Source organism: Falco rusticolus, chromosome 3 (genome assembly GCF_015220075.1).
Source record: "Falco rusticolus isolate bFalRus1 chromosome 3, bFalRus1.pri, whole genome shotgun sequence".
NCBI lineage: Eukaryota > Metazoa > Chordata > Aves > Falconiformes > Falconidae > Falco > Falco rusticolus.
The window spans coordinates 39,807,355-39,830,338 of NC_051189.1; the positions used below are offsets into that span (position 1 = coordinate 39,807,355).

General features: G+C 37.6%; 1 protein-coding gene across 1 annotated transcript in view; it reads right to left on the reverse strand.

The window, feature by feature from the left end:
• Nucleotides 1–10,362: 10,362 nt before the first annotated feature.
• The window catches only part of KCNB2 (potassium voltage-gated channel subfamily B member 2), a 204,607-nt gene continuing 191,985 nt past the window's right edge, over nt 10,363–22,984 (reverse strand). The window contains exon 3 of the mRNA XM_037381817.1: nt 10,363–21,016. Within this exon, the coding sequence (XP_037237714.1) occupies nt 18,854–21,016 (2,163 nt within the window). The 3' untranslated portion in view covers nt 10,363–18,853. The remainder of the gene's footprint in view (nt 21,017–22,984) is intronic.

Sequence of the window (22,984 nt, forward strand, 5' to 3'; positions counted from 1 at the left end):
TCAGATGTGTGTTTGCACGTGTATCTACAATAACAACTTCAAGGACGTGGATTCTTTAGACTGGGAAAACTTGCTGTTATTTGCCATATCGCTTGATAGTTTTTCTGGAGAATGGCAAGCTCAAAACTGTGACAAGCTTTATCAGGCTGCTGATAATCTCAGGAAACAAAATTCTCAAATTGTTTGACATGAACCAGACACAAAAAAAAGAGATCACTATGCATTAATCTCTAATTGAGCATGCATTTGGGGGGTTTTGTAGTAAGAACTGTGACAGGAAGTATGCCGAAGCTCAAAATTACCATGATCAAACAACAGCAGGAGCAAACCTGCAAACTGTTGGCTTTTTGGCAGCTATGTTCTTCTGGTCCTCTTCAGAGGAATCTGACTGCAGTAGTTCAAGTGGAGAGAAGATAATTTCTTGAAAATGTACTTTGGGAAGCCACAGTAGTCCCTATGACCTTCTCAGCTTTAGTGAATACTCCCCAACCAGTGCAGTATCTCTGCGCTACATTCTGTGACAAACACTTGAATGTCATCTGATTTTCCTTTAGTTACCATCTTTATTTATGGGTGGATTTTTGTATTTAGATTATCTCCACCCCTAAGATCTGGAAAAAGTCAAAGGTACCTCTGCACCTTACAACAGTACTATGTACAACATTTCTGCCTGCCTTGTGTGCAGCATCAGAGGACAGTATTTTAAAAACTAGGTTGTCTCTTCAATCTGAAAACCATTTGTGAAGATGTTTCTAATGCCATTAACTTTTCAGCTAGAAAAGTACAAATTTAATGTAATTTTCAAACTCCTTCCTGCAGCCTGTGCCCTTCTGTTTTTTTATGGGACTGCACTGTTATGTGTAACAACTTGTCTGTGTACCTGCAAAGGAGCACCAAGAGACAACGATGGGGGAGAGAGAGGCTAAATAATCCCGTGGCCTAGATATGCCCAGGCCCATCTCCATAAACCCGGAGGAGTATAGGACACAACGGAAGGCAGGAGCCCAAACTGCAGACTCCCGGGAATGAACACGGTATCTGGGCCCTTACCAGGGCTCAGTCCCTGGTGTCCAGGTGTGAAACCCATCACCATGAGTCTTCCAGAGCATCTCTCAGGATCACCTTTCAGGTGCTGTCAAGGAGTGGAACACATGATGGCATGCAGGGGAAGAGCATTTTCAGATTGAACAGGACTCATTATAGGACTTAGGGGAGAAATCAAAAGCAGCAAAAGGGAGGGATTAGGTGATATGGAGGAGGGACAAGTGTGGGAAAACAGAGGGGCACAGGTATAAAAAGGTTGCATGAAATTGGCTAGTGGTTATGCTTGTCTGTGCCTGATCAGAGCAGTCTGTCCTGTCGTCTTACTAAATTAGTTTCTAACTCTTTCCTGGGCAAAGGCTCTGTGTCCATGTGTGTCTGATATCTGTGGACTTCCATCCTGCTCAGTCAGAGAAGGGAACAGGATGAAGGTTGATACTGTTGTCAGTGTTTATGTTAAGTTTTCTGGGTGTGTGTCTGATCTGTGTGGCCAGCTGTGTATGTATCTGTAAATATTTATGTATGGATGTGGCATACACGTGTGCTCTGTGTGCATGTGCCTACTGAGGGTGCATCTTTTGCCTCTTTATAAAATGAGCATTAACAATTAACATTGCATAAATGCATTTCTTTACAGTTATTATCTGTTTTTTATAAGGAAATAAATACGGGGAAAAGAAAGATTGACTGTAGGACAAGGTTAGCTTGAATTTTATTTTGAACAGGCAGAATTCCCTGCTGGAATTCAGCTGGCCTGACAGGTTGGTCAAAGTATATAAACTGCAGCAGTGTTGGGTTAAGTATTGGGGTTTGGGTTTTTTTTTACTTCTTGGATAATATGCTGAGATCCAGTGGCATTTCTTACTCCTGTTTGCCTCACTAATCAGTATTTTGCACCGTTACTGCAAATGTAGTATTCTGGAATACCTTCTAGCACTTCAGCAGTTTTAGGGTCCCCTCAAAACATTCTCCGTTGTTTTTTCCACAAATAATACAAAGTGCAGTGGTTTCCTTGCTCTGAAGGCCTTCCTTTAGATCTCTGCATGAATTGATTTCCTGTTTTCATCTTGCCTCAACCAGAATCAAGAATCCTATAATCCAATTAATTAATAGTTAATATTAAAAATATTTATCAGGTAAGTTAGTGAGGCGGAAAAAAGAAGCTGTGCCCTGAAAACTCCAAGGTCCCTTACAGAAGTTTTTGTGGTGTTACTTACTAACCGTCTTTTCTGCCTAAAAGGAACACTTTCAAAGCTGCTGAGCTTTTTCAGGCGTGTTGTACTAGTCTTTTGTTGCATGACAAAGCTGCTGCTTGGCTCACAAACTCTATTTCTTCTGAGTGTTATAGCATAGATTCTTTTTTTTATCTTACTAGCAGTACTGAGCCGTGAGACTGATCGAACGGGTAGACTTTAGAGTGAGGTATATTCAAAACCTCACAACCATGAAAGATACATTTAGTTGTAATAGTGGTTATATAGTATTATATGCAGTTACTTTAGAATAAAGGTGAAAGAGATGGTTTAACACTCTTGATACACATTTAATCAGCCAAAATGCTGCTCTACTGTAATATACCTTATTAAATTAGTCCAGTGGTAATAGTTACACAGTATAGCATGATGGAAAAATCGAAGTAACGGAGCCTCAAAAGGTCTGTTAAAAGAATATTACTGAAGTTATTCATCATATATAGAACTAAAGGATCAGACCAGTGTTCTGGTAGAATACTGTCAAAAATAACAGATCTTGGAAAATCACATCTGTCTAGAAATTACTGACTGTAATTTTCCATTCGGTAAAGGATTTTATTTATGAGTATGCCAAGATTATGCAAGGATAATACTGTATGGACGTTTCACGGATTTATAGGTGTTGTTCCTGAGCCATACATGCAGAAGCAACTGGACACAGTACGTTTCTGAGAGGAGAAAAATACAGTGGATGAGGTTGGTCTGCGATAGAAAATAGGAAAATGGTTACAGCTCTGCAACTATGTTCTGTCTTTCCTTGATCCTCTGGGTATGCAGCTGCTGTGGTTTCAAATGGTTTGGGCTTTGCAGGCAAAAGTGGCAAGGCTGAGGCAATGACTCCCTTGTTTACAGTCACAGGCCACATGAATGCTGGGGAATTGCCATGGTGAGGTTTACAGCCAATGTTTCTGTATAAGAGCTTGTTTGGGACATAAGGAGATCACTGCAGAAGCACATGGCCCCTTTGTGGATTGGTACTTGCTTCCAAGGGGACAGATTCCTTATGGAACTCTGATCTAGTGGGAAAGGAAGAAGGTTCTGATTAATTAGCTGGAGAAAGTGTAAGAGAAAATGGATGGAATTTCCTGGGACCTGATCGGGAGCAGGGTATTATCCAACATAAATGTTCCTTTTTTGCCACCTAATTCAGATTACTTGATTCAGTATTACACATTTCTCCTGCTTTCTGTGTAAATAAATACATTCTATGAAATAGAATGATAGGGGAATTTAAAAATACATGAAAGGCTAGATTTCTCCTGTTGAGAATGCCATTAGCACTTGTAAGATATTTAGATGATTTCTGAAGCTTAAACTACAGATCTCATTGTGTGCTTTAAATACTAGACATTTTAATGGCTCATTAAGCTAATATATGTATGAAAGAATAAAGGTTGCATTATTCTTAGTTGATCTACTGCAGTTTTAGAGACAAACGTATTATAGTATTCAATAGAACGAACTCAGCAGTCTCCTCCCCTTTGCTGAGATTAATTCACACACAGAAAAGGAATTGATAGGTATTTTATTCTGCTCTAGCCAAAGAGCTACATTGGAGACTCAAATAGAGTTAAAGACCATGTGGCTGAGTATGTATCACCAGCCATGTGCCATGTCCATTGGCACATTAGCATGACTCGGTGTCAAACCAATGTTTTACCCCAGGCCATGAGACTTCCTTTAGCAGGAGCAATGGTAACTTGGCGTGCTGTATAGCACTGACCATAGTCCATCTTGCTACCAGAAATGTATACTTCCTCACATTTTGACTTTACTAGATGTCTCTTGTTTTAACCGTGCTTTTACAGCCCATATGCCAAACTCCTGATGAAGTTATATGGAATTCTCCTTGGCTAAGATCAAGGCATTTAGATCAATTTAAAAAATCCATGCTGTTTACCTTTTAATTAATTTGAATGATCTTTATGGATTACATTTTATGTAAACAAAGATTTCCTGATAAAGATATGCAGAATGTATCCCTGAGTTACTGGCCAGATACTGATATCTCTGGTATACTGAGTAATGACTGACATTTGGCACCATTTTCTACGGAATTATCCCTAAGATACACAATTTCAGCTCAGATAACTGTATTTCCGTGAAATGGTTGTTAGAGACCTCTCAGAAACTTTGCTTGTTTAGATGTAATAATTTATTTATGTGTTTATTTACTTTGCTTAGTGTGCCAGGCACTAGGAACCAACAGCTTTGAAAATGTTCCCAGTGTGAAAATAAGGTCCTGGAAATACAATTCTCTGGCTCTGCTGACCAGCTAAATGTTGGCTGAACGTTGCATGTGTTTAGCAGACTGGGAGAAAGAGAATGGACTTGCAACAACTTTAAATATTGTGGAAACAAATAAGAGACATACCTACCTGTATTCTCTTCAAAAGTGACAGAGAAGATGCGCTGTAGTTTATACCGGAAACCCAGAAAATCTGAGATTCAGTTGAGTGGGTGAAACTGAATCTGGTGATATTATCAACCCAAGCTTCCTAATGAAAGGGGAATCATTCACTGTTGTTTAAAAGTGGGGTGTTGCTAGACTTCCTTAGATTTCTAACACTGTTTCAAATAGCTATTGTGACAGGCAATACTTCTGAACGTATGCACAATAGCGAAGTAGTTTGCCCTGATCAGACATACCACAATGAATGTCAAATTAATTTGCAAGATTAATAGACTCCTGGAATTGCAATTTTATTCATTCAGAGCTCTGGATACATTGCTGACAGTCCATGTGATTTAATTCTGCAGAAGTCATGATTACAAGTTCCAAGGAGAACAAGACATGCTGATTATCCAAAAATCACTTTCATTGTTAACTGTGGGGAAATACTGAGGTGAAACCTTTCTCACAGAAAGCAGAGATAGCTGCATATTTATGCAGTGGTGCCTCTTTAAATTTGTTTTTTCTTTTTTCATTTTCGTGGATGAGGGCTTAGACATGAAAAAGAGTAGCTACTTTTTTCTGTTAGTATTTAACACCATAGAATTGATAATTTTTTTAAGCTCTTTATTTCTTTTGATTACTGGGAATCTTATTTTGTCCTCCCCAAGAAATGTAGGTAACTTTTGATTTAGTTTTGAAATATTTTGTAGAAAAGTTAAGAGCTTTACTCCAGTCCTTACAAGGTAAACATACTTGTGGAACTTGCTTGAATTGATCAAACAGGCTTGCTTATATGGTCCTGATGAGAAGGGGTGTCAGGCAAGCAAGAGTGGGTAATAATTAAAGCAAAAGTTCAACTGTTGCTGTCATAAGAAACTTCTTGTTTTGGAGATGTAACATTTCATACCAGAATGAAATTTTTCTAGTCTATGTATGATGTAATTTACTGCCAGGTATATAAGCCTCATAGCAATTACAGTGATGCGCAGGTGTTAACACTTCAATTCTTCTGTATGCATGGGAAATGGTGTCCTGGTATATAACTTAATTAGAGCTGTGAGAACTGTGTGATCTTGCTCAAATGGTCATCAGACTTGCCACTGGAAGATGAGTCACAAATACAAGATGTTTCTATCATGTAGCATCCTGGTGAGGGATTGGAGAACTGAAGACACAGTTCCTTTCTAAAGAATGGTACATGTTTAAACCAACAGCAGTAAAAGATTAAAATTGAAGAAGTGGTAAATACAGGCAGTTCCTTGAGTGGCTGAGGTAATGAACTGTACTTCTTTATGGATCTGGGTTTTGTGGTTGGATGCCTTAGTGTTTAATAAGGTTGAAACATTTCCTGCAGTTGAGGCATTTACAGTGGCTCTTTTCACTGTAGATTATCCAGAGTCTAATTGGAGTAAAGTTCACTTTGAACCCTTTTCCTTAATGAATGCATTAAGTTGTAATAATCTCTTAAGAAGCTTTTTAAACTTTAATAGCATGGATATGGGTACTTTACTGATACTTCAGCCAACAGCTCGTCTCTTGCCATTTAGTAGAAACAAATTGACATGGGAAGAGATCATGAAGAATACCTGTAAATTACCATCTGAAAGCTGTAACATAAGAGCAAAAATAAAAACAGATTTCTTCTGTGAAGTAAAACAATAGTTTCATTAGTAGTTTAGATAACAATGAGTGATAACAGAACTCAACCTGATTTTTTTGTATTAGGAATAGCTAAATGGTAATTTAGTAGAGATTAGCAGTAAACTGTTGCTGTGCTGGTTTCCAATGTGGGAAGGATGGTAATCTGTAGAAAATTTGAGGATGAAGAGTGAGAAATAACAAATAATACTTATTTATTGTAATGGAAAAATGTATTAATTTTGGCGCTGTTCATGTTTGGTTCATCTTTCTGCAAGTAAGAAGTATTTCATAGTTATAGTAGTTCAACATGATTAAATGCTTCTTAAAATAGAGATTAAAGCATTTGAATGCACATTGGTGATTAACAAATATTTTTGTCTCTCTGGCCTTGCTCCTTGTGGTTGTGTCTTCATTAGGGAGAAGAAAATATGCATTTAACTTAGTTCACCTGTAGCAACTAATACCAGATAAAATCCTCATTAAGACAGTCAGTTTTTGTAGTTTTAAACCAAGTTAAGAGCTTTGAGTAAACTCTTGTTCCCTGTGGGCCCTCTGGTGCTGTTGGCTAACAAATCTGCAGATTTTTTTCTCATCATCTGATTAACAGTGTCTATTTTTCACTTTATCAAGCATCAGTAACTTTGGGTGTCTATAAACAATGAAAATTCTCTGGCAAATCAGTTACCGTGAGCCAATAATGCAAATGGTTTATATTTTCATGGGGAATATGTAGACTTCTTGTTTGTGCAGTACTTTTCCCTCAAAAGCTGAAGAGTTTTGGACATGTAGAGCTCAATTTTGAATCATTTAGGTACTCAAAACTTCTATTAAAGCAGGTTCTCAATCTTCATTGGCTCATAGTGCCCTGATTAGTAGTAGTATTTTATTAACACATAATGACAAAATAGAAAAAGTCCTGGTGTGGATAAGGCAGGTACAGTTTTCCTAGATAACGAGTCATTATGGTTGGGTTTCAGGTTGATCAGGGCTTCTTGTATAATGTTGGTTATCTATAGATTATGGCTTTGAGAGGACTGATTAGAATTCAGTCTGGTTTCAAAAGCAAGCATTGGAAAATGCCCAAATGCCAGATCTGTGCTGGAGGTCAGGCTGTGCATCCCTCCGGCTGAGGCACCACGCTGCAGGTTTCTAGTTAGAGGACCGAGGTGAGAGCCATGTTCCCTTGGGTAATTCATGAGGACAGAAGAATAGACTCAGTCCCTTCCACCCCCAGCCAAGAGCCTGGTAGGCCCTTGAAGGAAGGACATAATTGAGGATAGCCTTTGATGCCCAGTCTGTGGGCTTTCAGTGACAATGTCAAAAATTCCCATTTTTCATTCTAGTGCAGAACAAAAATGAAAGTCAAAATCTCTGTATTTCTTGCAAGATGTAGTTATGATTTTGATTAGTGTTTTCATCATGAACTGATGAGGAGAAAGTAACTTTACATTTTGCAATTCTGGTATCATTTCAAGGTATGACTGAGGAGAAAATGGTGCTGAAATATTGAAAGGTGCCCGCTTGCTTACATAAAACTGATTTGAAAATTCAGTGTCCATTTATGAAGTTAATTTCAGTTGTGGATTCTGTGGTGCCCATAGATTTAAGCCTGCTGGTATTTCAGTGCTTGGATGAAAATGTGTAAGTACTACAAGTGCTGTTTGAAAGGTAATTTATTTTACTGGGGGAGTTTATTGGCTGACAGTCTAAAAATGAGTCAGCTCCATGAATATCTTAAAAGTTGATATTTCATTTGGAGAAAGCTACAGTTCAGAGAGTTAAGTAAGCAGACTCTTTTCTGAAGACCAGGGCCTGAAACTGGCCTGCTGTAATGACAGATAATTAATGAATTTTTTTGTAGACACTTTCACCATTTGCTTATGCAGGCAATTAAGGCCTGTGGCCTGTGAGGTATTCTGAAACCTTTAAAAAACACCCAACCCACTATATCACACAATATAGTCTATTTTTTCCTCTCCAGTTTCTCTCTTTAAGATAGAAGAATGGGCATGGGTTTCTAGAGACCAAAAAATGGTCTGAACAAATTGTACTCAACTTTTCATTTAGTTTTTTTCTACACTCAGTGAAAATTTGTATTTAGAGTCAGCAGAAACATGATTTAAGCCTATACAGTAAATTAAGGTTTAACATAATGATATCCTGACTATTTAGATTGTTTGCTTTACTAATATTGGTATTAGAAATGCTTGAAGGTTTCCTCTGAATAGAGGGTAGTACTTTTATGCTAACCTACTGGCATCTCAGTACTTTGTCAGTATGATCTCTGTGACCTGCTCTTTTCCTTGTCTACCACAAGTATTTCTTTCTTTAGGACCTAATTCCAACCACATATCACATTTGCAGCTTTGCGTAAAATAGTGTGCCTTCTTTCTAGCTGCATTTGTGTTTAGCTGCAGGTCAGATTGCACAAATAAAATAGTGGAGATTTTCTGTATTTTATTTTCTTGCTAGCATCAAGTCCATTCCTTCCTTAGGCTGCTGTGGAGCTGCGATTTGATGCCAGGGTTCTAGATACTTTTGTGGTTGGATGCCTTAGTGTTTTTGAAATAAGCCCCAGAAGAAAGAATAGAGGGGGAGGAGAAGATGGGAAAGGATGAAGTAGCTAGAACAGAAAGATCTCATAATCTCATGGCATGATCAAAGAGATTTTTAGCTGTGTCTGAACTACAGTGGTGTATCTTGGTCTGGTGACTGTCAGACTCAGCAATTACTGGAAAATGCTCCCACTCTTTCTCCTGCATGGCTTAGTCTCCTTTCTGTGCAGTCAAAATTTGCAGGGTCAGGGGACTTACACAAGGCCCAGGTCTTGCAGGATGGAACTGTAGGGCAGCTGGAATGTGCACCTAGAACTGCAGTTTTGGAGATACTTTTGGATACCATGGATAGATGTGTGGGCTGCTGATTGCTTGGTTATTGAATAACATATAGACCTCAAAATCCTTCCTTTCAAATGGAGTTATTCAGATCAATGCCAAGAAGAAGAGACTGACAGAAGCAATAAGGATGTGGGTTTTGATTTTAAGGAAAGAGGAGGTTGGGAATGTGTTTTAGGTGGAACAGGAAGACGGAATAAATTTAGATTTATGTACAGTGCTACACATTCAGAGAGGGAACCTCTAGATTAAAAGCTGAAAGGGGAGAGGTTCTGCAATGCAGTGGACTTTCTTGAGATAAGCACAGTGGGTTTGTGATGCTAAAGTGTGCCTCTAAGCTCTCTCATAGTAACCAATCAGCATGCTCACCAAAGGGCCGAGCTTGGTCCTCCATTTTTGTTTCATTGTAATACTGTTCAGATGTAGACATTTAAGAATATTTTCCTGTTTTGAAGATGTGGAAATCGTATTCCCTATTTTCTGAATGTTAAAGATGCTCTATTGTAGTTGCATTTGCAGCAAAACTTCGCCTGTAAAAATAGTTATTTCCATGACTCATCTTGAAGGAGAAAAGTAACTACTACAACTTACATTTTCTCTCTCAGTTTTTTATAAAAAAATTGGTCCACTTTAGGCAAAAAGGTGCTGGGGTCCAAGCTAGGTTGTTGATGACTAGTAAGTTGAACAAGAGATTGATTTATCCACCACCTCTGAATATTAGGCTGAGGTACCTAGGCTTAACTATGCAAAAAAAGGCTGCTAAATCTTTCCATGCTTCTGCTTTCCATACTGCAGGCAATAATGTTTACTCACCCTTGTAAAGTCATTTGAAGTCTTGTATCTATGACAGTGTGAGTAGTAATTCGCAGTAATGCTGGACAGAGAGTGAAAAAAAAAGAAAAGGCTTAAAGCACTGTTTGTTTTTGTTTTTTTTAAATAATGGTTTCTGACTTTATTTGCATAGCCAAATGATCTATTTCTGTACACATTGTCTGCCAGGGATCCCTGTATAATATTGTCAAGTAATGAAATCGAAAGACACTATGGATTATTGTTTTGGTATATGTGCAATGTTCAATGTAAAGTGGTTTCATGCAGAGAACTGAAATGAGACACAGATGATTCATTTACACATTTATTTACTATCCTGCTTATTCTATCAGACTGAAATGGAGAACAATGCATTTATTTTACAGACATTTGACATAAATTAAACAGATATTTTGATGTTGAACAATTGTACAGACTACAACATGCATATTAATATGTAGATTGGTGCAGAAATATTTAGTTGATCACCAAAATCTAATACGACAAAAATAATAATCACATTTCCTTTTTTAGGAAGTTAAAATGCAGCTGATATGGAGACACTGATACGAATACCACTAAATGTGAGAAGTTATTTGTCTAATGGAATCAGATGGTTAGCAGATAAAATAAAGCTATTGTCAAACATTCTTATCTACAAAAGAAATTAAATCAAAATGTTTCTAACAATACAATAATAATGAAAAAAAGCATGATTGATGCAATTACCATTGCAAAATGCCCTATTATTCCCCTGCCCCACCCCCAAATACAAACAACGCATGAAGCAAAAGCAGCATATTCTCCCACAAAATGTCTGGGGCATTTTGTAAAGGCAGATGAATGAGATTAGACGAGACTTATCACATATGCTTTTATCTCCTAGTGACAGTTCTTTTAAAGAAAGATATTAATATAGCAATTTATGATGAATGTTGCTAATCCTGTAAAATTGAACAATAGTGAAGACACTGCTATTGCGCCAAGAGAACTTGAAAAAATACGGTTGTGCTTTTTTTGTTTGCAGCATTCAGAGCATTCACAGAGGAATACAAAGTAAAGTTCATTAAACTCAATAAAACTAATAATAGTCATGCTACCGTATCTATGAAACTAACACAGTAATAACTTATAAACATGAATTAGTACATATTTTTAGTTGATATTTACAGTGATCTTAAAGCAATAGGCTATGTATTCAACTCAGGTTCTTTGTACACTAATCCCTCCATGTTTCAGCTTATCAGCATGGCTCCTTTGACTTTTGAAAGCGTTATATAGGTAAAACTCTGCATAACTCTTTGAAAATTTAGAGGTATAAATCCAGAACTCTGCATCCTAGCAGAAGTACCCATGATTGTCCCCAACAGTGTTTTTTTCTTTTTTTCATTTTGTAATATGTGTTAGAAACTGTTCTTTTGCCAAAAGCTGTAATATATTGCTCCATCCTTCAGTTTCAGGCAGAATTCCCATTGGCGTTCTGCTTAAGGACTTCAAGAACAAGCATAAATGTTTCATTTTCTGAACCTCCACTGAGAGGTGCTATCTGAGCAAAACTTAGAGCAAAAATATCAGTGTAAGACATATGTCCTTCATCTGGAAATCGTTAGAAAAAGTAACATAAGGAATAGGCTTTTTGTTTCTTGCATTACCTTTTACAAGATATGTCCTAGATATCAGAGCAACTAAGCATACAATCAAAACCCTACTAGCGTGTGCACACACACAAAAAATTTAAATAAATTTCAACTGATGAACCAAATGGAAAGCTATCTAGACATGGTAAATCAGCACAAAATACTCAAGCTGGTCTTCTGATCCTCCATCACTGTTTAGCCATTTGCACAGCCATTTCCTTTTATTTATACCAGTTTAAACTAAGAGTTACTGTTAAGTGAAATAGGGCTGCTTGCAGTCAGTTTAATCATTTCACTGATTTAATGATTTTGAAGTGAGAGTTGATCTAGTGCTGTCTGTACTGTCTTAATCAACTGTAACACCAACTTTAAGGTAAATTGACTATAGAAATATGCAGTATTTAAGAGTGTGGTCCAAACTGCAAACAACAACTATCCAAGGGTTATCAAGAATTTATTGTTTAGATGCTTCCATGTGGGTTAAATTGGAGAACACACTGGGGACAATTTAATCTGTGGCTATATATTGCTTTTTTTGTACAATACTACTGAGCACAGTGGCAAAATTTGCATGAGTAAGGGATTTAGCCAATACTACATGGACTGGAGGTAAAACCCATGGTGGAGATAGTGTACATCTGCATTAGCAAGTACTACAACATCATAGAAGCTGATTTGTTGAGGAAAATGGTTTGTGCTGACCATTTACTCTATGTGTATCAGGGGTACTATTTAGGATTAGCTGTACTCTGGTACTGAGGCCATAGTGAGTCGTACTGGTTGCAGCACAGGAGGTGCCCTCATGGAACAAGTTTTCTGGCTCAGCTTCATCTAAAAGTAATCCAGTTTGCATGGTCCAGGATTTCTCCATGATGTGAACCAAAGCATGAGAAGCAGGGACAGCTGAGAGATTCACGTCAGGAGAGCTCTCCTAATTTCCACTAAGGTGCCAGCATAGATATAGCCATAGACTTCCAGATTTAGAAGTATATGTTACTCCTGCTGATGTTAGATATGTATTTAAATACTCATTTGAGGTAAAAAATCACCCTAATGAAATTAGTTACCCAGACTGCTTTTAGATTCAGGGTTTACATTAACCACAGGACTACAATGTCTAATGTAACAACATGTCACCATACTGTTTGGTTCATAGACATAATTAGGATAATCTTATCTTTTTGAATTAAGTGTTAGCTAATAGCATGTTGTTTGGCTACTTTTGATTAAAAAGAGCAATAATATTTGTGTGCTACTTCCTTGTTCTACAATCGGATCCATCTGGATCTGTGTTAGGTGTCCGAAAATTAAACAGTAATCCATAGTAGTATAGGACTATAAGGTATCACTGCTCTTTTGGAAGAAATCTCCATTGTACTGAAGGGTAATACTTCTTAAACATCGTAACACAACATTTTCAAAAAATATTATTTAAACCTGCAACAGAACAAATACAAAGACAAGTATGTTACTCTGCCTGGAGATGTCACGTGGTGTATTATTACTGAACAAGAAACCATCACACAATGCAAACAATTTTGTCTCTGCCTGCCAGTGACCTAACCTTTCTTCATTAAGGAAACGGATAGAGTAGCTGCAAAGGATTTGGCTCCCAGAACACCTGATCTGTTTTAGAATATAAAAGCATTTCAGCTGGAGTTTAAACTGAGTACCACTAAATAATAAAAATGTATTGGACAAGAGACAAATATTTGCACTTATTCTGATAGCTCTCTTAACATTTAGCAGTCAACTGCTTTTACAAAAGCATTTTGCAAAAGCACTGAACAAATGCACTGAAACATCTTGCAGGTTGAGATGGACCCTGGAGGAGCTGAGCTTTTTAAAACTAGAAAACACATGAAGCTGTGAGATGGTACAGCTGCAACAATAACAGAGAAATGACACTCAGTTCTTGCTCCTTGATTCAAATGCAATAGAATCCATCTGGACATTTGCACTGGGCTACCAAAATGCTTTCCTGATAAACAAGACACACCTATCATTCTGTTTGGTGGCTTGCCTTCTGATTGCTCCTGAGAAGAAAAGGAAGTTGGTATTTGGAAGGCAACGAGAAGGGATCCAAAGATCAACAAAGATAAGAACACACAGTGTCTTATTTTTCAGGGAAGTCTTCTGAAAAACGATTACAGATCAGGTGTTCATGTAGCAGGTGAGTAGGTAATAATATCACTGGAAACTTCAGTAGAGACCCATTGGTTCTAGGATAAAAATTAAGATGGCGTAGGACTGGAATTAAATCTTCTGCTACTGGCATTTTTACTTCATTAAGTGTGAACAAGGACTATTTTATATATGTTTTATTATACCTCTTGTTTATATAGTGTATTAAAACATGCCTTGTTTACTTACAGTTTTCTGTCTTTCTTCCCCCTTTGCTGTATTTGCATTTCTTGCTTGATCTGTGCTGGTTACTTTGAAAAAAAACCACATTTCTTGCATTTTTTTGCTTTTAAAATATGTTTTGCATGATCAAAATGTTAAACTTTGTTTTCTATCCAAATGATTAAAAAATTATATGAATGGAAAAAATCCCCAGTCAGGTAGGCCCTGGACATTTTTACCAGGCTGACTGTATTTGCAATAGGGCTTGAAGAAGACAACTGGCTTTTGTACTGGACTGAGGTTGAGAGATGAGGTTGAAGGAATTAATTAAATAATTCAGGGTAAACATTTTTTCAAACAGATCTAAGGAAACAGAAGTTTAGTCTACATATAGAAGAAAAAGACCTATGTTTAAAATAACTAGTTGTTCTTCAAGTTGCCAGGTGTTACCTGTTAGAAAAAGACTGAAGAAGCCAATGGTCATTTTGATTTATGTACATTATAGGCAAAAATACAATTTTCTGTATGCACATTTGTTTACATAATATTGTGCTAAAAAGCTCTTCAAGTCAGTTGCTCTAGTGTTAGATCAGATATCACCTCTCTAACATCATTTATGTTTGAATTTTGAGACCAATTTTGAAGTGAGGACACAGTGCATTAGATTGGTGCATTAGCACAGAGGCTCCTATGTTCTATACATTAAAAGGCCTTTTGTGTTTTTATTTAAAAAAGTGTATTTTATATAAATTCTGTAGTGCAATAACTTCCTATACCATGTTACATTCTTTACGTTATATGCTTTCGCTGTAAACAGCTTTCCTGTGTGAACTTCCTTTGCAGTTTGTGCGATATATTATTCCCCCCACCCTAGATTTGGATTAACCTGATTATTTACTCAAAAATTGTTCGATCATTCTGTGAACATCTTTTAAATGTGTACATTTGGTATCATCATTGAAAAGGAATTAAAACTTTGACTCAGGATCCTGCAGTTAGTATAAAATATAAAAAATAGATTGATTGCAAAGCTATCTCCCTGAACAATCTTGTTTTCCAGCGATACAAAGAGTCAGACCCCTTTCAGGTGCACAGGGGAGTCACTTCATCCTAACACTCCTTAAATTGTCTTGAAATTCCACAACTGTTGGAGACTGACTCCAGAACTTAAAAACAACCATCCCGTTACTGTGGTGAATGGGTAGTAAGTCTGAAATGGCTTTAAAGCTTAAGAAAAACAGAAAAATATACTCAGGTAATTTTGCATAATTTGCTACATAGCAATTCAGGATGAATGAAGTGATCCTGGACTGCACTTCTTACACCTGCTCTACTGGAATGAAAGCTAGGTCCAGTCATGCAACTGCTGAAGGAAATGTTTTAATCAGGAATTACACATGAGCTAGGCATTCAGGAGTGTATCCCGTGTATGCAGTCAAGACTGGGAAAACCAAATATCTCAACCTGTGCTTCTGGAAATAATATTCAGCATAGTCAAAATTATATAATGATACTATACCAAAAGCACTTCTAAAGCTTGATCCTTTTGCTTTCAAGATTTCAAAAAAATACATCTGTTAGTAAAGAGAATTGCATTTCTTTTGCTTGTACAATTTAAAAATAAATGTGCTCCTCTGAAAAAATTTAAAATACTGCACTCAGTAAGGGCCTGGTCTCCTCATCTGATTTATACAGTTAAAGCTCCTGTTGATTTTCATCAAGAGAGGGAGAGACTCTTGCCATCCTCATTTATATTTCCGTCAGTCCCTTTTTCCGTCAGAGTCCCATTGGTTTCAGGGGAAATTCATCTGCACAAGGATTTGAGGCCTTGATTTTACCACTATTGAATTTTTAGTGATTTTAATTGGGTGGAATCAGATTCGTATAACGTTCAGCTCAGGAGAGCTTAAGGAATCAAATCTTTGCTCCTGCAGTATGTTCCCTCCCTTTCCACCAAGTGGCACAGATCTGAGGGGGCTTTTCCAAAGCATAAGGTTCACCTGGGAGAAAAAGCACACAGAAGGAACATGACACAGACCTCATTCTTGCCAGAACCACACCATTATCTAGAACGGGAATTTTCTGTGGATCCAGAGCATGGGATCAGGTCCCATTTGGACTTAATTTGGTCTTCATTAGTTCACTAGGATGTAAAGGCAGATCGAACAGGCCCATGTGATTTCATAAAACTGCACATAGAAAATACAGACCAACATTTTAGGCATATAAAAATTGACTGGCATTAAGTTTTAGTCACTGAAAATATCTAGGAACTAAAAGAAGATTAATGACTATAAAATACTCTAAGAGCTAAGTTTTGGAACAGTGAGACATACCATGATTGAAAAATGTTAAGCAGAATGCCATATAAATAGGTAAAACTGAATGCAGCAACAAGTTGCAATGAACTGCAACTAAGGACAAAAAAAATATCCATATTTATTTTGAGAATTAATGACCAGACATTGTTTGGAAAGAATAATGTTATATTCCAGTTTTTCAAATGACTGATGAGACACCTCAACATTACCTTGTTATAGAAATCAGAAAACTTATGGAAATATAGAAAACCTTTTTAAATACAAAAACAAAAACAAAGGATTGTGCTGTGCTTGTATTTGGCCCAGCCACCAGAACCCATATTTTTGAGCTTTTCAAACTTGCCTCTTTTCTATGAGCCAGGCTCAAGTGAGGTCTGTGGCATCAGCCCAGCCATTTCAAGCAGAGGGCAATGCTGCAGAAAAAATGCTTGCTTTTTTACATGAAATGCATTAGATGCCTGATTTTTAATTGACATTTAAATGACAGAAAATGACACATAAGTAAAAATTAACCTGGGTCCACTATTGAAAGTACAAGCTTGCTGATACACACCACGCTTTGGTTGGTCTAAAGTGCTTTTAAGGCTTCCATTCTTGCTGTCTCAGTGTCTTCGCAATGCTTGCTGTTGCAACACTGACCTGGAAGAAGCATTTGCTCCCTGCTGTGTATGGGGCAGTGAGAAGTCCCATCTCCATCAACAAGCCCATGGAGCAGCAGGGAACGGATGCTACGATTTCTAAATGCCTCCTCAGATTTTTAAGCGCTGGACCCTCTTGCTATTAGCTTTGAGGCTGGACTGTTGCTCTTACAAAACTGTTGTAAGGGAGTACCCCAATTTCAGCAGAAATCACAGCATGGAAAAAAATATCTGCATTCTGTTTTCCTAAAAGAAAAAAGAACATTTTGTAGGACATGCCTGTGTAGCTGCATGCATACCTTTGCTTATGATTTGGATTATTGGACTGAATAAACTTTTCATGATTTAGGGAATTAATCTATAGGGGTTTTTTATGTTATGGAATAGGAAGCTATTGTTGCTGGATAAAAAAATGATAGCTTTTTTCAGACAGTGTTTAGACTGATACTTTTTAATGAAGGCTTTAGTTCAGCATCTTTCTTCTACAAAGCTGGAGCATATCAGAGAAACCAAAGATGCTTTGGCAGTTGTCGATGGAATGATTGACATTTCCCTTTATTTAGTTATAGGGAAAAGCCTATACTCCGTTTTGGAACAGCTGTGGGAGGATGAGTTGGGGCAAAGTCGGTGAGTCAGGTGATACCTTCTGTCAGTCCAAATGATTGAACTGAAAGATACAGACAAGCTTCGGGGCATGGAGGACCTCGGCCAAATCACATGTACTTGAAGCCTGCTTTTTCCAGCTATATGATTTGTGATAATAAAAGGTAGTACTTCCCCCTACAAAGCTTGTCTCTCGTGTCCTTACACCATAACAGCTTCAACAACATTGCCGTTATTGAAGTATGGGCACCCATGTGAAGAAAATTGGAAAGAGAGCTCAAAGATCATGTAGAAGCAAATATTGTTAAAGCAAAGGAAACAAAGAATGTGGGTAATATTCTTTTAATACCAAGTTAAAATAAATATTCTAAGCAATTGAGAAGTTTAGGATGTGTCTATATAGCCATTTGGCACTATTTATTGCCACAGAAATAACTCTGGGGTTTTATTTTAAAATGGAACATTTTTTTTCTTTGTTGTGAAATGTTGGCAGTTTTCTATAAAAATATCGAATGCTTCAAGATCTGGTCATTAAATCTTTGCTTTTCCTCACAGGATCATTAATTAAACTGACAAATGCAATAACTAAAGTTATGCAGATAAAAAATCATGATTTACAGCACAGATAAACTAAAATACTATAGTCCTTAATTAATATACTCATGAGCTTTTTAACAGAAAGCAAGATATGTGAGATGCTTTAAGTAGAAGTTGCAATTTTGCAACATAAGTCTGTACAAAACCTCCAGGCAGCACGCTGTGAAGGAAGTACCTGTGTCCCAGGAAATGCTTTTTCCATAAATCCTTGTTAACAGTAGCTTTCCCCCAACCCCAAACTATTTACAAATATATGCGTTTTGCAAGCTCAAAGCACCTTGTTTCACATCTTTATGAATGCATGCATTGACATTTCACCCTTTCATGTGCAAATTCTAAAATTCATTGTAACCAAGAAAAAAAAAAAGTTAAAAGAGTTCAAAATCTGTCTACAATTGTAAGTGAAAGGATCAAAAATGTCAGATGTTGCAGAACACTGGCTCCTAACAGAGCTCTCTTTATTTTATTTACTGCTCTTGAGTCATTTTTTTCCCATTTTTTCAGTTTGTTACAAAAAGCAGTCTTTTTTTTAAATTAAACAGTATTTAAACTAAACAACTCTTCATGCCATGCAAAAATAACATTTTATGCACTTTTTTGAGGCTTTTCATGTTTTAGTTCATAGGCATTACTAACTGTGTTTTAAGAAAAGGTATTTTTATTGCTTTTGAAACTAGTCACATGCTAGTTTCACGTGTGGGACAGTAACCAGTTTCTCCAGGACTTGAATGAATTTCTGGGGCAAATAAATGGTTTTCCATTTTGTGACCTTCTTGGTTACTGTCTTGCTTTACCTCACCCACAGCATGGTAAATGTCTTGAGTACAGTTGTGGCTCATGCTTTTGGGTGAAGAGCTGACCTGTGGCTCCTCTGTTAAATGGTTGCCATCACTGTGTTTATCCCCACAGCAATTTGTCTTGATATCCTGCTGCTTTTCATGTTTTATACCATGTAACTCCATAAACTCTTCTTCTTCTCCAGTGTCTATTTCAGTGAAGCTCCTCCTCTCTCTTGAAGGGAAAGTGAAAATCTTTTGTTTGGGAAAGAGAGGGGACGACTTTTTAGCAGGTCCCTGACAAAGCGCTGATGCGTCAGCACCAAGTAAGGGTCGTTCGCTTTGGGGTGAATTTTCTTCTAGGAGAATGGTGCTGATGTGCTGAGGGGTGCCCTGTGTGAAGTCTGCTCCTGCTGTTACTGGCAGTGGCCTTGCAGTGCTCGGTGGAGTTTGTGGAGCACCGCCTCTATTGTCTTTAAAATTAACTTTAAGGGATCTAGATTTTAATGGGTTGCTACCTTTCAGGGAACTTTTGGGGCTTTCCATGGAAGCATCAAAATGCAAATGACCATGCAGAACAGTTTGGGACCCACTGCCATCACTAGTAACAGCTCTGTTGATTGGATTATAGTCAAAGGTGACATCGGTTGGAGAAAATATTTGGTCTTTCGTGAATGGTATAAACTGAGAACTCCTTACTCTTTGGTTGTCTTCCGGGTTAACAGCATCAGCTTGAAATCTCATTTGCAAATGAGAGCCAGGAAACAGAGAAAGGGGAGACCTCTCCGTTTCCGTGAAGTCAGTCGCACAACTGGCAAAACTGTCGATACTGGATGTGCTTCTTATGTCCGTTATGATGTCCATAGGTCCAGCTGGCAATGAGTCTCTCTGACCTACAACTTCTTCCATTTCTATTTCTTCTTCGTACACAGGTGGCTTTGCTGACTGGTCTTGATAACCAGCATTAAGATTAGGCTGAGACTGAGTTTTAGTAATTTCATTATACAACATCTCCAGTTTTTGGGCACTGAGGTGCTGTGGGCTGGAGGATGCTGCAGCATTGTTTAATTGCTCATGGGAGTCTTGTTGACTAACTTCTTGGTATTTGTTCTCATAAGATTTGTTTGAACTTGTTTCAGATATTGTCCTTCTGGCCCATTTCCACCGGCTTGGGGATAGGTGGTTGTCATCAGGTGTCTCCTTTGGATTGACTGTTTCTCCAGGCTTACCTGAATCTACTGCTACATCTATCATTTCCATGCTGCGAGCAAAGGCATCTTTCAGGTTCATGGAGACAATACTGCCATTTCTTTTAGCTCTCTCAAGTGCTTCTCTCCTCTTAATTGCCTTCTCCTGTCTTTTCTGCTCTTTATAAAACTCTGAGAAATTGTTCACAATAATTGGTATGGGCAGGGCTATGACCAGCACTCCAGCAATACAGCAAAGTCCTCCAACTATTTTACCTAGTAAAGTCTTAGGATAAATGTCACCGTATCCTACAGTAGTCATAGTGATTGTTGCCCACCAGAATGATGCAGGGATACTGGTAAATTTTGTAGCATCTTCATCCTTTTCAGCGAAGAATACGAGACTTGAAAATATCATTATTCCCATAGCTAAAAATAGTATCAACAAGCCCAATTCATTGTAACTCCGCCTGAGTGTAAAACCTAAAGACTGAAGGCCTGTTGAATGTCTGGCGAGTTTAAGAATCCTTAGGATCCTCATAATACGAAATATCTGAACCACACGTCTGACATTTTGAAACTGCAGGACGCTTTTATTGGACTCTGTGAGGAAAATGGTGACATAGTATGGCAAGATAGCCAGTAAGTCAATGACATTTAACGGGCCTTTGAAGAACTTCCACTTATTTGGTGAGGACAGAAAACGCAAAAGGTACTCCATGGTAAACCAAGCAATACACACAGCTTCAACGTGTGCTAGCTGAGGGTTGTCATTTGGCTGCCCAAATTCATCTATTTCTTGAAGCTCTGGTAGTGTGTTAAGAGACAAAGCAATAGTGGACAGTACGATGAACAGAATGGACACTATGGCCAAAATCTGTAAAACAAAATAAACAGTGTTTTGGTTAGACTGATACAGGTGTATTTATCAGGGCTTGCTTACATCCTTTCAAATGTGCATGTGTCAAGACTCAGAATGGTGGAAGCTGCTTTGGCTGCTGCATTCATTATTTTGTTCTAATGTTTTGATTTTTGCACAGAGAGAAAACATTAGAATCATCTTAGACACAGTCAAAACCTGATAGTTTTACTGCCTGCAGTAAGCCAATTCATTTCAGAAAGCAAGCCATGACTGGTCTTATGATTTTTAATTACAATGGGAGACGATACTTATTATTGCAAGTTACCAAGTGAAGGATATAAAGTTCCTGCTAATGTGCAGAACGTTATTGATTTTCTGCATTAAGTGTAATTATGTAAAACTTCACAGAGTGTGGAGAAGTGCCTGGGAATTACCGTGTGTAAAGCTGTCAATTTAGTACTACATAGTGCACACCTTCCTAGCCATGTGTAAATTTACAAGCCAAAAGTCAAAGTTTAGAAAAATAAACAAGAAACATTGTTCAGGAGAGCAGTCTTGCTGAATTGTCACGTCTAGACAAATTTCAGGTGCTACAATAATTGAAGATACTGGCCCTGAATTAGATTGAGAGCAAAATGCAGTAGTATGAAGGTGAACCCAGTTTCTCATCATGATTAAAATGTGTAAGTAGGTGAACGCTTCCTAGAAATATTTCAATTTCTGTCTCAAGAGGTAAGTTTTCTGAAATATTTTGTCATTCATTTTTATAAAGTTAAGGCACCTCCATACCTCACAGCCTTCCATTTTGCCTGGAATAGTTGGTCATTCTCATTTATAGAACCAATATTAGGAGAAAAGAAATGAACCTATCAGAGAACCTAATGCTTTTACTACAAAGTTTAGTTATTTATACTCAAAAGAATATAGGCAGTTTCGAGATAGTGTGTGAAATGTTACAGTGATGCAAAAATATTATAAAACTTTACTTGGAAAAAATACATTGTTTTGGTTAGAAGTCTTAAGAAAACCCAGGTTTCTATTAGAAATTCTAAAATTGTTTTCTGTTTTGAATCTCAATTTAAGCTAATTCATAAACGCATTTTCTCTCATTTCTCAGAAATGATACTGTTAAATCCATTTGGTGATGTTTGGTGTACTTCCAAGGACACACTAAGCCTGACAAAATGGCTGTAATACCCAAGAAGAGTGAGATGCAACTAAGCAGAATGCAGATGTGATGAGTAGATTGGGAGAGATTGGTCACGATGGTGATGATGGCTCCAGGGATGGAAAGGCCACCACACTAACTTTGAGAAAAACAGCAGTAAGCCTGTTCCAGCACAAATTCAGCTCTCTAAACACAAACTGAAATTGCTCATTGTGTGAGGGTTCATATTTGACATCATGTTGTACGTATGTGCTATCTTTGGACTTTTTCAGCTAATAATAGTACAGAACAGGTAGCACCTTTCATATTTTGAAGTATTCCAAACATATTTGTATCACTCTCCACCAGTGCTGATTCTGCATTTTTTGTTGTTTGTTTGTTGTTGTTGTTTAGCCATATTTATTGGAGGAATAAGATCCATTCATTTCTCCTGCCAAGTGAGTTGTGGACCACCTACCTTCATCTTTCACACAGCCCACTCAGAAAACATATGCTCATTAATTTGTCCTATTTAGGAGGGCTATACACCCCTTTAAAAATTCTGCTACCCACAACAGCAAAAGAAACCAATCTTAGTAAAGAATGAAGGCAATAACACTGCATGCCTAGGCAGGACTGATCAATGACATTTGTGATGTCCTGTAGCTAGGACAGAGGCAGACAAAAGGCAACACCACTGGAGAGCAATAACTACCTTTCAAACTGTGAAAGTTGCTTGTATCACATTTCACTGTGAAAAAGTTTGAAGCTCAAATAAGGTATACTAGGTTCCCCACTTCACTGAAATCACTGTGTAATAACTAATGCATGCTTGA